General features: G+C 46.0%; 1 protein-coding gene across 1 annotated transcript; it reads right to left on the bottom strand.

Moving 5' to 3' along the window:
- Positions 1-2,705: 2,705 nt before the first annotated feature.
- On the bottom strand, positions 2,706-14,198 carry RPS6KL1 (ribosomal protein S6 kinase like 1). The gene is made up of 11 exons (XM_079972113.1): positions 14,036-14,198; positions 11,603-11,919; positions 10,573-10,697; positions 10,321-10,413; positions 9,551-9,598; positions 7,756-7,888; positions 5,317-6,267; positions 4,511-4,600; positions 4,083-4,165; positions 3,675-3,770; positions 2,706-3,581 (listed from the first exon to the last, which is right to left on the bottom strand). The coding sequence occupies exons 2-11, from the start codon at positions 11,835-11,837 to the stop codon at positions 3,471-3,473; spliced, it is 1,965 nt and encodes a 654-aa protein (XP_079828239.1). The 5' UTR covers positions 11,838-11,919; positions 14,036-14,198; the 3' UTR covers positions 2,706-3,470.
- Positions 14,199-15,141: the final 943 nt, after the last annotated feature.

The following is a 15,141-nucleotide window of genomic DNA, read 5'->3' as shown; positions in this document are numbered from 1 at the left end:
CAGGAGCCAGCGCTGTCCGAAGACACTTCCGGGTCACGTGGCCAGCGTGACGAAGCTGCTCTGGCGAGCCAGCGCAGCACACGGAAACGCCGTTACCTTCCCGCTATAAAGCGGTTCCTATTTATCTACTTGCACTTAGGAGTGCTTTCGAACTGCTAGGTGGGCAGGAGCTGGGACCGAACGACGGGAGCTCACCCCGCCGCGGGGATTCGAACCGCTGACCATACGATCAGCAAGTCCTAGGCACTGAGGTTTTACCCACAGTGCCACCCGCGTCCCAGCAGTGGTATATAGGTACCTAAAAAGCTCGATTTAAACCAAAGCAATAGTTAGCTCTGTGACTCGTATTGTGTTGGCTGATGGTTGGTGTACTTTCTGCCGTGCCTCTGCACCTGCTCTCAAGTTTTAATGGGACAGAACTAGAAAAGGCTTTATTAGTCAAAAGCATCTCATAGGAGGAAGAGAGCAAACTCTGTAGTTTGTAGAGGTACCTGGAGGTCTTGAGCATTCCAAGGAAATTAAATAATCTAGGTTCTCATGTATGTCCTATCAATTTGGGTACCCTTTCTAGCCTGCAACAGGTGAATAGCACTGGTAGCAACAGGAGAAGTAGTCTTACAATCAGCTTCTCTGTACGAAGGCCTGTGAATCAGGCCCACTTGCTTTACCAAAAGTAATCACCATCCATAGCAGACATACTAATCTCAAGCAGTTGTCTTGCGAGAAGTATATACAATGTCAAGTGCTGCTATAAAGCATCAGGATTGAAAAACCTATTTATTATTATTAAGATCATTGGTTCTGGTCTGTTTGTTCTATGTGAGCTATACACTTTATCACTGTACAGTTATGATGTGAGTAAGAGGCCTGAAATGTTTTCAGATGAGAAGTCAGCTGCTGAATTTGTCCTGTGTCCATCCTATATAGTGGTACCTTGGGTTGCAGACGCGTTGGGTTACAGACTCCGCTAACCCAGAAATAGTACCTTGGGTTAAGAACTTTGCTTCAGGATGAGAACAGAAATTGCGACGGCAGTGGGAGGCCCCATTAGCTAAAGTGGTACCTCAGGTTAAGAACAGTTTCAGGACCTCCAGAACGAATTAAGTTCTTAACCCGAGGTACCAATGTATATGCTCATTGGGGATTGATTTGCAATTTCTACTTGGGCTAAAGATGCAAACAGTTTCTCAATTTAAGTTTAGAAATGTGTGTTGAAGGAGTTGGGCTACTGTTGAGAACAACTACTGCAGCTGCCCAGAAATCTATTTATACATACTATACAAAGAAAAATGGTATTGAACTATGTTGCAGTGTTTAGCCATTGGAACCTAGAATACGTAGACTAGGACCTAAACAGCTCAGTGTGTATGACTCACATAGGAAGTACAGTGGCTGCTTCCAGGAAGGCTTAGCTGTTCCCGAAAGAAAAATGGGCTACATATTATTGCAATCAAGTATTTTAGAATAAGGCTGAAGGGTGTTACCTCCACTGTTCCAAAGCAATTCTCATGATGTATGAAAGACTCCTGGTACCTCTTAAAAAGGGTAGGCAGGGCCACATTTTTTTAGTTGACATACATAGCCTAGAAGAAGAAGAAGAAGAAGAAGAAGAAGAAGAAGAAGAAGAAGAAGAAGAAGAAGAAGAGGAGGAGGAGGAGGAGTTTGGATTTGATATCCCGCCTTTCACTCCCTTTAAGGAGTCTCAAAGCGGCTAACATTCTCCTTTCCCTTCCTCCCCCACAACAAACACTCTGTGAGGTGAGTGGGGCTGAGAGACTTCCAAGAAGTGTGACTGGCCCAAGGTCACCCAGCAGCTGCATGTGGAGGAGCAGGGAAGCGAACCCGGTTCCCCAGATTACGAGACTACCGCTCTTAACCCCTACACCACACTGGATCTCCAAAACAACAGTATTTCCCATCCTTACACTTACAAACACACACAATGCACCCATCACCTTTGAACCAGTTCTGAAGATAGTGTCGTGTGCATATTTTGTGCCAGAAACCAGTCATATTTTACACACCTTGGCTTACATGTTTTTCCAGCATACCTTGCATAGGAAGGTACCTCATGTACCTGTAGTGGTGAGCTGCCTCAGCTGGTGGAAGCCAAGCTACACCTTTGCATGGGCATTACAATAGAACCAGCTAGCAGTGTTGCTAAAGATGGCATGCAAGTGCTTGGTTGTGCTGAGAGTCTTTTATTTTAAAAGGTTCATTGGCAAGAACATGGAAGATCCACAGAGAGCAATCACAAGAAGAGCCTTTTGCTCACTTCCCCTCTGCATAAGAGCTCGTCTCCATTCTGCAGAAGAAGCCAAGTGCAACATGCAAGCTGTGGACTATACAGATTGTAATCCAAGACTTCCGCCTAGGGTACTTAAGCAGAAAAGCACTGGTAAGCTGGGGTCAAGCAGGTATAGGAAGAAGATGCTTCGAGGTTAAATTGGGGAGGAGACACAGCTGATACGTGATAGAGTAGATACTGCTGTGGCACGAGGAACGTCGCTGGAAAGCTCAACTGAATTGACGGTTGGGGAACAAGCAAGTAGAACGTATGGGGGGAAGCTACCTTTGGCCATGTCTGATTTGGGGAAACTGATCATGTAGAGCAGGTATGTCCAGCTCCCGAGAGACTGCGATCTACTCCCACTATAAAAAACTGCAGTGATCTACCCATTGGACTGACCAAAGTTGTTGAGCAGGGATGCCCAGAGATCGACCAGTTGGACATGCCTGATGTAGAGTAAGCTAAGTTGAGAGCGTCAATAAAGGGCTTGATGTTTTGGTTCTGCAAGCAAACCATACCTAGACAGTTCTGTTCGCTCTTAATCTTAGGGTTATGGGTTCCAGCCCCATGTTGGGCAAAAGTTTCCTGCTTTGCAGGGGGTTGGAACCCTTGTGGTCCCTTCCACCTCTACAATTCTGTGAATCTATTGCAGGGGTAGCCAACATGATGCCTTCCAACTGCTCAGAATTGCCATCTGGCATCATCCCTGACTTCTGGTCATGCTGACTGAGGATGGAGGGAGCTGGAGTCCAGCAACATGTGGGAAGGGAGGATGCTGGCTACGTCAGCCTTACAAGATGCTCATAATCTTAGTTCATGCTTTGAAGGTTAACTCCAGCAGGCTAAATCTTCCAAAGCTGAATTTGATCCCTTTAGCTGCTATTGGCATATAGCTAGGAAGCAGAATAGGAGCAACTCAAAGCTGAAAAATCTACAGCCAAGCTCTGTGGATTTCCCCCTGAGCAACAGCGCTATTGGCACCACCCAGGTCCACAAGACCCGGGATATGTATGTATGTATTTATTTATTCATTCATTCATTCATTCATTCAGGAGGCAAGTGCTTCTAGAAGGATTTGGGTTTTCCATCTGGCAGGGACACAATCCAGCAGATAAAACAGCCGGGTTCTGCATTCTGGAAGCACAGCTCCACACCATCCCCCAAATCTCTTTGGTTCTTCTTATGCAACTAACTTGTTCCATTGGATGGTGCTGAAGAAAGGGTGTGCCTTGATCCTGTTCACTCCCTCTTCGCCAGAGCCTAAACGTTGCTTGGGATCATATTGCAGCAGCTGGGAAGAGAATGAGAGATGGTAGTTCAGACTCCAAATGCACATTATCACAGCCATCCTCCAATTCTAATGCTAACTGGCCAGCATTCTCACCTCGGAGACTAGGGATGAAGCAGATTGGCTGAGCTTTTCTGGAAGATAAACCTTGGTGTGAGGATGAATCCCTGAGGGGTGATTCTGGGCTAAAGACTAAGAGATAAACAGAGCTATTAAAACCAGGCTATCCTGCAGCAAAGGCTGCTAATGCTAAGGATAACTGTTCTGAAAATAACCCAGTTTGCCCATGCCAACTAAGTAAGCAGTAGACTCCATGGTGCAGTCGATCCACGTCAACAAAATTTACACTTTGCAGCAAAGAAGGGAGAGATAACGAGGTTCAAATGCAGTTTGTCATGCTCCTAATCAACATCACTTTGTGTAGCACCACTATCGCCATTGGAACGCTTTCTGTTTTCCTAATACTGGCTTGCCAATCTAGATATGACAGTTTTAGTTACTCACAGTTCCACTCAGTAACTCGTAGAGCAGCGCCCCAAAGCTCCACCAGTCACAAGCTTCGGTCAGCTCAGAAATTCCACCCACCTCTGCAGAGAAAAGAGCGTGAATTACAGCAACAGAAAGACCATGCCAGAAGCCCTTATCTCCTGTAACCATCTGGGCAAGAGGCTTTAAAAGGACTGTAGTCACAAAGAGAGGTGTCTGAGGTCAGGCCAGCTTGCCTGTTTTATTGCATTTAAGAGCATTTATAAATAAACATTTCCAAGTGGGGTATAATATAAAAGCAGTATTATGTAAACAAAAATACAAACCCAAACCAATAAAACAGCATAAAATGACTTAAAAGCATATAAAAGAAATAAATGGGGGGGGGGTGATATTTCTTTCCTCTTGCCCCCATCTGTCAAGGGAAGAGCAAATGTCTTCATTACCTGGAGCACAGTATAAGTCTTCCAGTGCCTCATTGCAACACTGTGGTTCCACCTCGGTCCACTGGCCAAAGTATGTGAGATGGATGTGACCTACGAACCCACAGAAATGGCAAGAGCAGTTATGCAAAGCCAAGTAAAACAGGAGGCATCAGAAGCCCCTAGTCGCCTTTCTGAACACTGACAAATCCCCATTTGAGTTGTGAATCTCAAAAACTGCCCTCGGGTTTAAGTCTTGGGCACCTGTTTTATTAAACGACAATATGCGCTGTCTATTCACAGCTCCCCTGTAAGCCGAAGGAAAGAAACAGGAAATCTAAACAAACAAGTGATGTTATTTAGCAGAACCAAAATGCTGATTATGGGACTGAACTGAGATATAGACCTGAGGACAGGGAAGCTTTTGTCACAGTACAGAAAAATGAGATGCTCAGTTGGTAAAGCACAAGACTAAATCTCAGGTCATGGGTTTGAGCCAATTGGACAAAGTTTTCTGCATTGCAGGGAGACTAGATGACTATATGATCCTTGTGGTCCCTTCTAACTCGGATTCTAAGTTCATTCATCTCTTACCCCACAGGTGTATGTGAGAGTGTGTTTTGGTCTCAACCACTTTCCTCTGAGGGAATTTGGCCCTGGGAGTGAGCTCTCCCTGCCCCTCACAATAGAGATTATTTGTTTTTCTGTAATCTCACAAAACATAAGGGAGAGGGAGCTGGAATGTTTTCCCAATGAAACCAAATGCTCCACAGCTACCAAATACGACAGACTAGAGTTTTCATTCAGCCCCTTCTTGGGAGAAAACGTACCAGTATCATCCAGCAGTAGGTTTCGTGGGTTGAGGTCCTGGCATAGGATCCCCTGCTGGTGGAGACCCTCCAAAGCCAAAACCAGTTCAGCTGCCCAAAGTTGGATCTGGTCCTCACTTACATCCCAGGCCCCAAGGCTGTCCCTGTGCGCAGCCTGGTGCGCTGCAGACCCATATTGCCTTGGTGCCAGCTGGTTTATGTGCTGTTTATGCTCAGTAGTCAACTCTTCCTGCAAAAGGCTCCCTTCTTTCATTTGTGTCACATTCTGTTGGTTCTCCTGACCACACGGGTTCTGCTGAAGAATTGCAGGATGCACCTGTCTTTGGCCAGCTGGAGAATGCGCAAGCTGTGCTATTCGGTGACATGGAGCTTCTGTTTTTGACATGCATCCTCTTCCTGTCTCTGAGACATGTTGGCTAGATCTCTCGCCTGCATGTGGTTTTGGCTCCTGCTGTGTGGTAGCTCTCTCAGATATGCTGCTGATGCTATCAGTTCTGATAAGTGAGTCACACGACCTGAAAGTCCTCTGGTTGACCAAGCAGCGATGCCCCCAGTGCGCTGGTTTCAAATTAGATTGTGTAGACAAAGTGTGTGTTGCACTTAAATGCTTCCCTCCAATAATGCCCCATGGTCCAACTGCAGGTCCAACATGCCACTTCTCGTTAGTTGATGTTCTCACATGCATATGGTCAAGGGACTTCTTCCGAGGCAGTGAGTGGTCACCACTTCTGAACACATTTACAGCAGTAGGGATCTGGCTAGCACTGTTTTCAGGGTAGAAATTGCTGCTCTGCTGGGACACAGAATCGGCTTCTCGAGGGTTTCCTGTGACCCCTTCTTCACTGGTGTGATTCAAGACCAAGCTGAGCTTTGCATTCGATGTATTGAAGGTGCTGGAGGATTTATGATGGAAACAATTCTGTGAGCGAAGATGGGACCAGAGGGTCCCCCCTATGGGAAAAAGGAAGAAGGGCTTCTCAGAAACATGCCAACTCCAGTTCCCCAACAGCTGTGCCTCCTCTTCCATTATCCCTTCTACTACAGTTGCCTGCTAGCCTGATACCAGGCCGCAGAGAATAAGAGGGTTGAGAGGACAGAGAGAAGGCAAAATGGTTCAGTTGATCTCTTACTGAACCAGCTCTATTAGGAGGATCAGGCAGCAAGCTTTCAAACCGCACAGAGAAGCTTTTCCTCCCCCTGGCAGGATTAACAAAAGCTTAAGTGTTCCCAATTTTATTCCTGCCTGAAGAAAAATGATATGCAATTCAAAAGGCTGCTAACCTACTATATGTCTGCAGTCAGGCCGGCAGAGGTATTAGCTAAATTCAGAATGCACAGGATAACTATTCAAACAACTCTCAGAGGAAGAAGCAATCAAAGTTTCTGGCGAGATAATTTCTCAGACGCCACATGCCCAAAAGTTTCCCACCCACCTCACATTAAGAAGGATAGAGTGGATGACCTGCAACCATAAACATGTGTAACAAGCTGCTATAGGGTGACTACAAACCACAAAGCCAGCTGGGATTTAATGGAGAATGGCAGAAAAGAAATCACACAATAAACCCAAACTGGATGGTTCCAATGTTATATTTCTGTAACTTGCAGAAATGCTGCGGGGGAAACCTAAAAATCCTATTCCTCAGACTAGTGCCTGATAGCATTGATCTATTAAAAGACTTGCATAATGGGTCCCTTTTCATCCAGATCTGTTCTAGCAACAATAAGTTTGGACTACAACAACATAACATCTGACCTGATCTGCAGGAAGTGAAATACCGCATTTTTCCATGTATAAGACTACATTTTTTCCTAAATTTTTGAAGTTTAAAATAAGGGGTTGTCTTATACACGGATAGTGCACAGTACATTTTCTTAATTTTGGGATAAAAAAATAGAGGGCGTCTTATACATGGGGGAGTCTTATACATGGAAAAATATGGTATTTTGTACAGGATGGTTGGTACTCCAATTCCCTGCTATCATAAAACCAATCTGCTCTACGTGCAAATGCACACAATTCCCAGTTCCCTGAAGGAGAAATTAGTTTACAGTTGAGTTATCCTCTACAATGAATTTGTCATCCTCCTGTACTAGATGCTACACTCAAGGTATCTCAGAGGGTTATTTGGTTCACGGACAGAAATAATTCTACTATCCACTCTTTCCCCTTATTGCACACTGATAAATCTTAGTCCGACTTAGTCTTAGTACTTTGCATGATCTCCAATTTGCCCAAAGGTCTCATTTTGTATTAAAAAGCAAATAAAGCCATGTTTGCCCATGATAAGAAAAACAACCCAAAACTCACAGTCAGCAAGACTTTCATTAGGACCAAGTAAATTTAGCAACAAATGCAAAACTCAAGCACTCAAAAGATTTACCCCAGGTGAGGCTGGGAAATACGAGCGGGGAAATGGCAAACCCTTTAACACTCACCTTTCACGTGCTCCAGGTGGAGGAAGACAGAGTCCTCACTTACAGAGTAGCACAGCAATTCAACCATAAAGGGGATTCCATGTGGGATGATTGTCTGCCTTTCACGGGTCTCCACGTGCGATTTGGCGAGGCTCTGGAAGGGAACACAGAACCAAGAGATGTGGGTTGGTTGTCTGAATGCCATTTGGCCAGAAGAGCCCAGCAGCCTCTTCCAGGGTGGGAAAGGCCCCCTTACCACCCACTGTATTATAGAACACAGTTGGAAACTAATCTGTAAAAGTCCAAAGCATGCAGAATGTACAGGAGCCCTGCATGTTTTCCATTTAAGTACTCTGGAGCAGTAAATGATTATCTGAGAAATATTTTTCTATAGACTCTGCCTTTCCAGCATTGGCCCTGTACCTGAATTAGGCAATTTGTTATTGCTGAAGAATTTCATTGTTGCCCCAAAGTACCTCTGGTTTTATTTGCAAGTGATTCCATACTGGAAAACTTTGAATTGAAAGGCAGGCATTCTTTAAATACATTAAAAGTGCTTGTTTATTTCAGGTATTAATAAATTACTTAAAGTTCAAAATTCCCAAGTGGGTTTAAAACAACAACACATATACAAGAATAATAAGAATTAAAACTGATCCTGGAAATAGAAAACTGCCTGCTGAAATAGGAAAGTAATTGTCAAGCACCAAAGTTCAGCATGGGACGCCCTTTTACTGCAGCCAAGGTTCTCCCTTATTTCTTAGCATTCCTTTGGTGCAAGCGCTTCTGTAGCTTAGAAAGAGCAAAGGGACTAATAGAGGCCTGATGCTATTGGCCAAGCAACTTCTCATAGAGTCTGTGGAGAAAAGGCTCTGCTATCTTGCCCTCTGTTTAGCCTGAGTGAGGCAAGCACATTTTCCAGCTTAGCTGAGTCCACAAGCTCAGAATAGCTGCCTGGCAGGTAGAAGGAGAAATCCCAGTAATTTCCACCAGTGATAACCATCTTCACCTGCTCACATCAGGTGCTTACATCTCCTCAGCTCCCACAAAGGGGTTACACTAGTTACCTGATTGGCTGAAAGAGTGCCAGATGTCACTCAGCCCAACATGGGGAGGAAGCCCTTAAAAAAGGGACTAGTAAAATAGTCCCTTTGTCCCTCACATTCCATCATGAGTTCCCTCACCTCCTCAGGTTTCATCGTCCATTTGGATAACCCTGTAACTGAGCACCTATGCTTTGTTACTTGTGAGGAGTCCAGAAACCTGCTTCTAAGCAACTAGGTCAGCATAGATAGATTTGAGCTAAAGGGTTCCTATTATTTCCCAGTCTGCTTTGTCCTCCTGTCTTCATTTTTATTCCTAGTAAAATTTGGCTGCTGGAGTCTGAAGTGTGTTAACACCAAACCCTAAGATTCTCACCAGTTTGTGATTTTACGCACGAGTCTTTGATTCATAAATAGGCTGCCAATTCTTTCATTTAGATTTTAATTTAATTTAAAGCAGCACTTTAAAATAGCTTGTATTTGAACATGTATTTGAAGAATAAGCTTTGTTCTTCTAAAAGGAGAAGAGGGCTAGTGATGGATTTGTAAAAGGAATTCCTCAATAGAAAAGGACATGAGCAAAGCTTCACAAATTGGACAGTATAGAGAGATCGGGGCTAGCTATCACCTCACAGATACTAAAGAGAACAAGGTTGAGCCCAGGAGGGCTTTTTCAAGGCTAGGTTGGTTCTCAGTAACACCATGTCTAGGATTGCCAAAGGGAAGGGACATAGAGGAAAGGAAGTGAGTGAGAGGAAGGCGGATGCACATACCTTCAGTATAAAGGTTCCCCCAGTAGCAGGGTCTTGCACTATCTGTACCTACAAGCAACAAAAGCACAAGTTAACCACAACAGTGCAATGGTCTGCCTGGTACCCATATGAACCTCAAGGTTTTAGGGTTGGGGAGAATCTCTCTTTATTCTCTCAGGCATTTTAAATCAGTGTTGTTGTTTCTAATTTCCTGCAGCTTTTTAGAGCTTCGGTTGTGTGGGGGGGGGGCGCTGCTGTTGTTTCATAGTACTGCTCCTTTTCGTTTTGCTTCTTGTTGTTTTACATGATGAAAACTTGCCTGATGAGATGCATTAAAATGTGATTGACAAACCAGCAGAATCATGAAGCAGCTAAAGATTGGATTTCATAGGCTGGAGCCAACTCAGTTTGTTGCGTGAAGTCATGAGGGTGGCTCTAACACAAGGATAAGGAACTTTAGGCCCTCCAGATGCTGTTGGACTACAGCTGCCCTCAGCCCCAGCCAACATGGCCAATGGTCATGCACTGCAGCAACATTGGGGGCGGGGGAGATTAATATTTAAGGTTCCTGGGCTTCTTTGGGCTTTTGCTACAATTGCCAGACATGGTTAATCTTCTAGAACAGTGTTTCCCAACCTTTGGTCTCCAGCTGTTTTTGGACTACAACTCCCATCATCCCTAGCTAGCAAGACCAGTGGTCAGGGATGATGGGAATTGTAGTCCAAAAACAGCTGGAGACCAAAGGTTGGGAAACACTGTTCTAGAACACCATTTCAGGTGCAACTAGTTACCTTGTCAATTATTCCTACAACCTTACAGTGCCTCAGGTTCTCCACTGGTGCGCTGAGTGTCCTAATTGGCCGAAAGCGAAGACTGCTGTAACCCTGTCAATCAATGAAAAATTGAGAAACGTCTTAGTTTGAGAAACTAGCTGGAGTAGAACAAAGGAGACAGTAACAGTACTTGGTGGTTTTTGTTTTTTAAACTGCTGGGAATCCAGCTGCATGTCCCCTAATCCCCCCCCCCCAAAAAAAAATTCTCACTGTTTCAGTGGAGCTTCCATTTCCCAGAGTTCGTTGCAGATGGCAGTTGAAGATCTCTTCAGCACGTTTCAAGTACTGGGTGATCTTCCTCTTCACAGCTTCATGGCGCTCCTTATTAGGATCCACTGCATGAGAGGCATTACTCATTCTTAGCTCTCATTTTATGTAGTTCTTTTTAGATCCTCAGCTGTTCCTCACATCACAACATGCCTGGCCCAATAGCCAAGGCTGTGTGTTCCCCACACTTTTAAAAAGCTAGAATTCTGCACCCACAAGCAATCTAAATTCTGTGCCAAAAAAATGAATTCTGTGACATTTATAAATTCGCTATAAGAAATTACTTAAACATAAGGGTTAAAAAAGAATGGGATTGTTTTAAAAATTATTTGTGTTAACATGGTTCCCAAATCAAAACCTGGATGTGCCTGGAGTAAATTTCACAAACTAAAAGACAATTAGAGGAGATATTCTATATAAATAGAAGGTTGGAAGTATATTAGAACACAGTACAAAAGAGAATGAAATAAAGAGAGATGATGTTAAGAGGTAGAAGGAAGTCAATTATGTAGAAGATATGAACATGTATAGAAGAATAAATAGACTATGTACGTTTATGTAAAGAAAAGATGACATTTATCTGTAAATTTTAAATTGCTCTCTCTCTATATATATATTCACATAATTTGTATAATTTCACATATTTTTTGCAATTTTTTTTCCTCATTTATTCACCCTATGAAGAGCATTCGTAAGTTAGCCATGCACCTTTCATGCTTCTATGCTCCACCTACCCCAGGGTCCAGTGGTGGACCTTACAGTCTCAAATTCCAGCAGCACCCTGTGTGGTGTCTAATTTTGTCCCACAACCAGCACCTCTGCGCTTCCATTCTACATCATACTTGCGGCATCCCATGTAGCATCCTCGAGGCTCCACACCCAGTAAAAATGAACTGGTCGCACTCCCCTAAATCCGCTTCTGCCAGGATCCCTACATCTTTCACAAACCACCCACTCCACTTCCCCACCGTACCCTGAACCCCGTTGAGCAGCACATCCACGCCATTCTTGTAATGGTTGAAAGCTTCTTCGTAGTCCTCGCTCACATCCCGTTCCAAAGCCAGGCGGATCTGCTTGGCCGCATCTACCAGGTAGTCACGCTTCCCAGTTCCGTGCGCGTCAACGCCCCCTGGCGCAACCCGGCTTCGGATTTGCTCAAGATATACTCGGGCCTGGGAGAAGGCTCGAGTGCAGGATTCGGAATCCATGCCCAAACCGTTGCTCAGGGGGTCACTCTGCTTAAAAACTGGCCATTCTCAATGAATCCTCACCAGCCTACGTCCTGTAATGCTTGAGACAAAGGCAGAATTAGAGGTAGAGAAAAAGGAAGGGTGAATTAGCAGGTTAGGGAGAAGATTGGGGGTGGGTGTAAAAAGGGCTACAAATTGGAGCTAGAAAGTGCCAGCACTCAAAAGGGTGGAAAGAGTTTGCAAGCGATACAGTCTCTGCAGGAGGTCTGTCACCTAATGAGAGTTGCCCAGGTATGAGAGTTTTAAGTATTTTGTCAAGGATTAAACACTTGCTTAATCCTTTTTAAACAGGCCTTTGGTTGACCTGATCTATACCCTTTTAAAATGTGGCTCTTTTTTGGGGGGGGTGGGGGTATTATTGGGTTACAGTCATACCTTGGGATAAATGTGCTTCAAGTTACCGTACTTTTCGTCCCATAGGGCGCACCGGCTCATAGGGCACACCTAGTTTTTTGGGGGGAAATAAAGAAAAAAAATATATTTTTCCCCCCCCAGGTGCGGGGCTGGGTCGGGGGAAGCCCGAGCTTCCCCCGACCCCAGCCCCCAGAACAGGCTACTATCCGCAAGCCTAGGGAGCCCGGCGGGAACTCCCGTGGGCTCCCAAGGCTTGCGGATAGCTTCCTGAAGCCTGGAGAGCGAGAGGGGCTGGTGCGCACCGACCCCTCTCGCTCTCCAGGCTTCAGCGAAAGCCTGCATTCACCCCATAGGACGCACACACATTTCCCCTTCATTTTTGGAGGGGGGGAAATGCGTCCTATAGGGCGAAAAATACGGTAAGTATTTTCGGGTTGCGCTCTGCGGCGACGCAGAAGTAACAGAGTGTGTTACTTCCAGGTTTCGCCACGTGCAAATGCCCAGATGGTCAAAATGACGTCACGTGCATGCGCGGAAGCGGCAAAACGCTTGCTTCAGGATGCAAACGGGGCTCCGGGACGAATCCCATTCGTATCCCGATATACCATTGTATTGTTTTTATTTTGATTTAATATATTGTGATCTTTTTTGTGAACTGCCCTGAGACCTCAGGGTATAGGGCAGTATATAAATTCAGTAAATAATAATTGCAAATACAACCATGGTATTGAATAAAAGGCACATGCTCATGTCGCAGTAAGCACCCTCTTAGAAGAGGCTTTCCCCTCCTCCTCTAACAGGAGAAAGCCTCTTCTGAAATTGTGCCAACCACCTGTTGTTTCCATAAGTAGATAGCACTAAAAACAATTTTAAAAAAAGAATCTAAGAGTTTAAATCGATTATTCAGACCACATCAACCAACCCAAGGCTGCAACCCTGCTTTTGCCCAGGCCAGGCCTTGGGAAGCAATAGATAGGTGTGATTAAGGTTCACAATAGGTTTCTGCCTCCACCGTTTTTTCTGCAAGCGAAACCCAAGAGGCTGTTTAAGCTCTTGTTCCTCTCCGAGGCAAGCAGACCGGAAACAAAACGGCGGGTGCTAACGGTATGCCACTGGCTGCATGGTTAGCCTCGGAGCCTTTGGACGCTTAGGCCAGGCGGAGCCACAGGCCCGGGAGGGAGCTGCACAGATTCGGACGCTGGACGAACCACACAGCCAGGACTTGGCTCCCCATTCTCCCTCCGGCGCTAATAAAACTACCAGTGCTGGCACAGCCTCAACTTGGAGAGGGGCAGGAGAAGGGTCGGTGCAGGAATCCCAGAAGCCTTGAAGCAAGGTGCTGTGCTGCTAAGAGAAGGCCATTGTGTGCGGGCATCCGCTGCCGGCCTTAGAAAGGGGGGAACGGCCTCGCTAGGGAGATGGCCGCACTTGCAACCCCCCCCCCCCCCGCTCCATGGTTGCAGCCAGGATTTTTATTGGGGGGGGCAGGACTTTTGTTGGGGGGGGGGGGGAGAACCGACGTGATTTGGACAATTAAGTATTTCCATTGTTTTACTCGATCTGGAGGGGGGTTGCAGCTGCCCCCCCGTGACGTTTAAGGAAGCAGGTGGTGCAAAAGATAAGCTGGAGTGGGGGGGGGGCGAACCTGGCCTAACCCCCCCTCGCCCCCCCTTCTCGGCGAAGAACGCGCTGCAACAACCTGCCCGCATCTTTCCCCGGGGTGTGTGTGTGTGTGTGTGTGTGTGTGTGTGTGTGTGACGTGGGCAGGGCACAGGTGCCTGCGGGGAAGGGGCATCCCGTACCTAAAGAAGTCGTGGTGCCTGAGATGAGGGCGAGGCACGGAATCCCCGGCGGCGGCGGCGGCGCTTCCTTCTCCTCCTTCCATCTCGGCTCGGGGATCCGGCTCGCCGGTGGAAGAGCCAGGTGTCGGAGGATGCAACTTGCGGGGGCTGTGTGGGTGGTCCGCGATTGCAGCGATTGGCTGCGGATGAGCTCACTAGCCGGCCTTTAGAATAAAGCACCAATCCCCGGGCAGCTGGCTCGAGAGCTGCCTCTTAAAGAGCCCGCGTCCCTGTCTGCAGAGCCAGGCTGCGGAGTCCAAGTCTGTCTCCGGGGGTGGGGTGGGGGAATGAAATTAAAACTGTTGGAAATGAAATTAGAAATATTCCTTGGGCTGCCATTTCCCCTAAAGAAGTACGTGATTGTATACATGTATTCACTTTCGATCTCATTTCACTATGTCGATAGGGTTTTCGATAGGGTCAGAGGACTATGTCAATAAATTCCGTCCCGTTTCCAGAGTCGGTGTTATGGTTTTAGTCCGTGGTAACTACCTCGATTCTCGTAAGCTTGCCATGCTATCCAAATGACTGCGGAACTGAGCTACTGGAAAGGCAATGCACCTAGTGAAAAACGTTTATTCTTTCAACATTATTTCACATGACCCATGCTTTTGTCTGTACCCTGAAGAGCGCATGATGGTGCCTGCTGGGTCCTGGGCAATGGTCAATACCAGGGGTCAACAACCTTTTTCAGCGGTGGGCCAGTGCACCATCCCTCAGACCATGTGGTTTACTGACTATATATTTTTTTTTTGGGGGGGGGGGGGAGAAGAATGAATTCCTATGCCCCACAAATAACCCAGAGAGGCATTTTAAATAAAAGGACACATTCTACTCATGTAAAAACACACTGATTCCCTGTCCATCCGTGGGTCGGATTGAGAGGACTATTGGGCCAGATCTGGCCTTAGGTTGCCTACCCCTGGTCAATACATTCCAGCATTCTGTTCTCATAATGGCCAGCCAAATGTGTGTAGGAAACCCACCAGCACAGGAGCCTCTCCCCACGTTTTTATTAGGATTTTTGGGGTGGGGTATGTGTGTGATGTGGAGAAAGTGGACAGACA

The sequence above is a fragment of the Podarcis cretensis genome (genome assembly GCF_951804945.1).
Source record: "Podarcis cretensis genome assembly, chromosome: 1".
NCBI lineage: Eukaryota > Metazoa > Chordata > Lepidosauria > Squamata > Lacertidae > Podarcis > Podarcis cretensis.
This window is presented reverse-complemented; position numbering and strand designations above follow the sequence as displayed.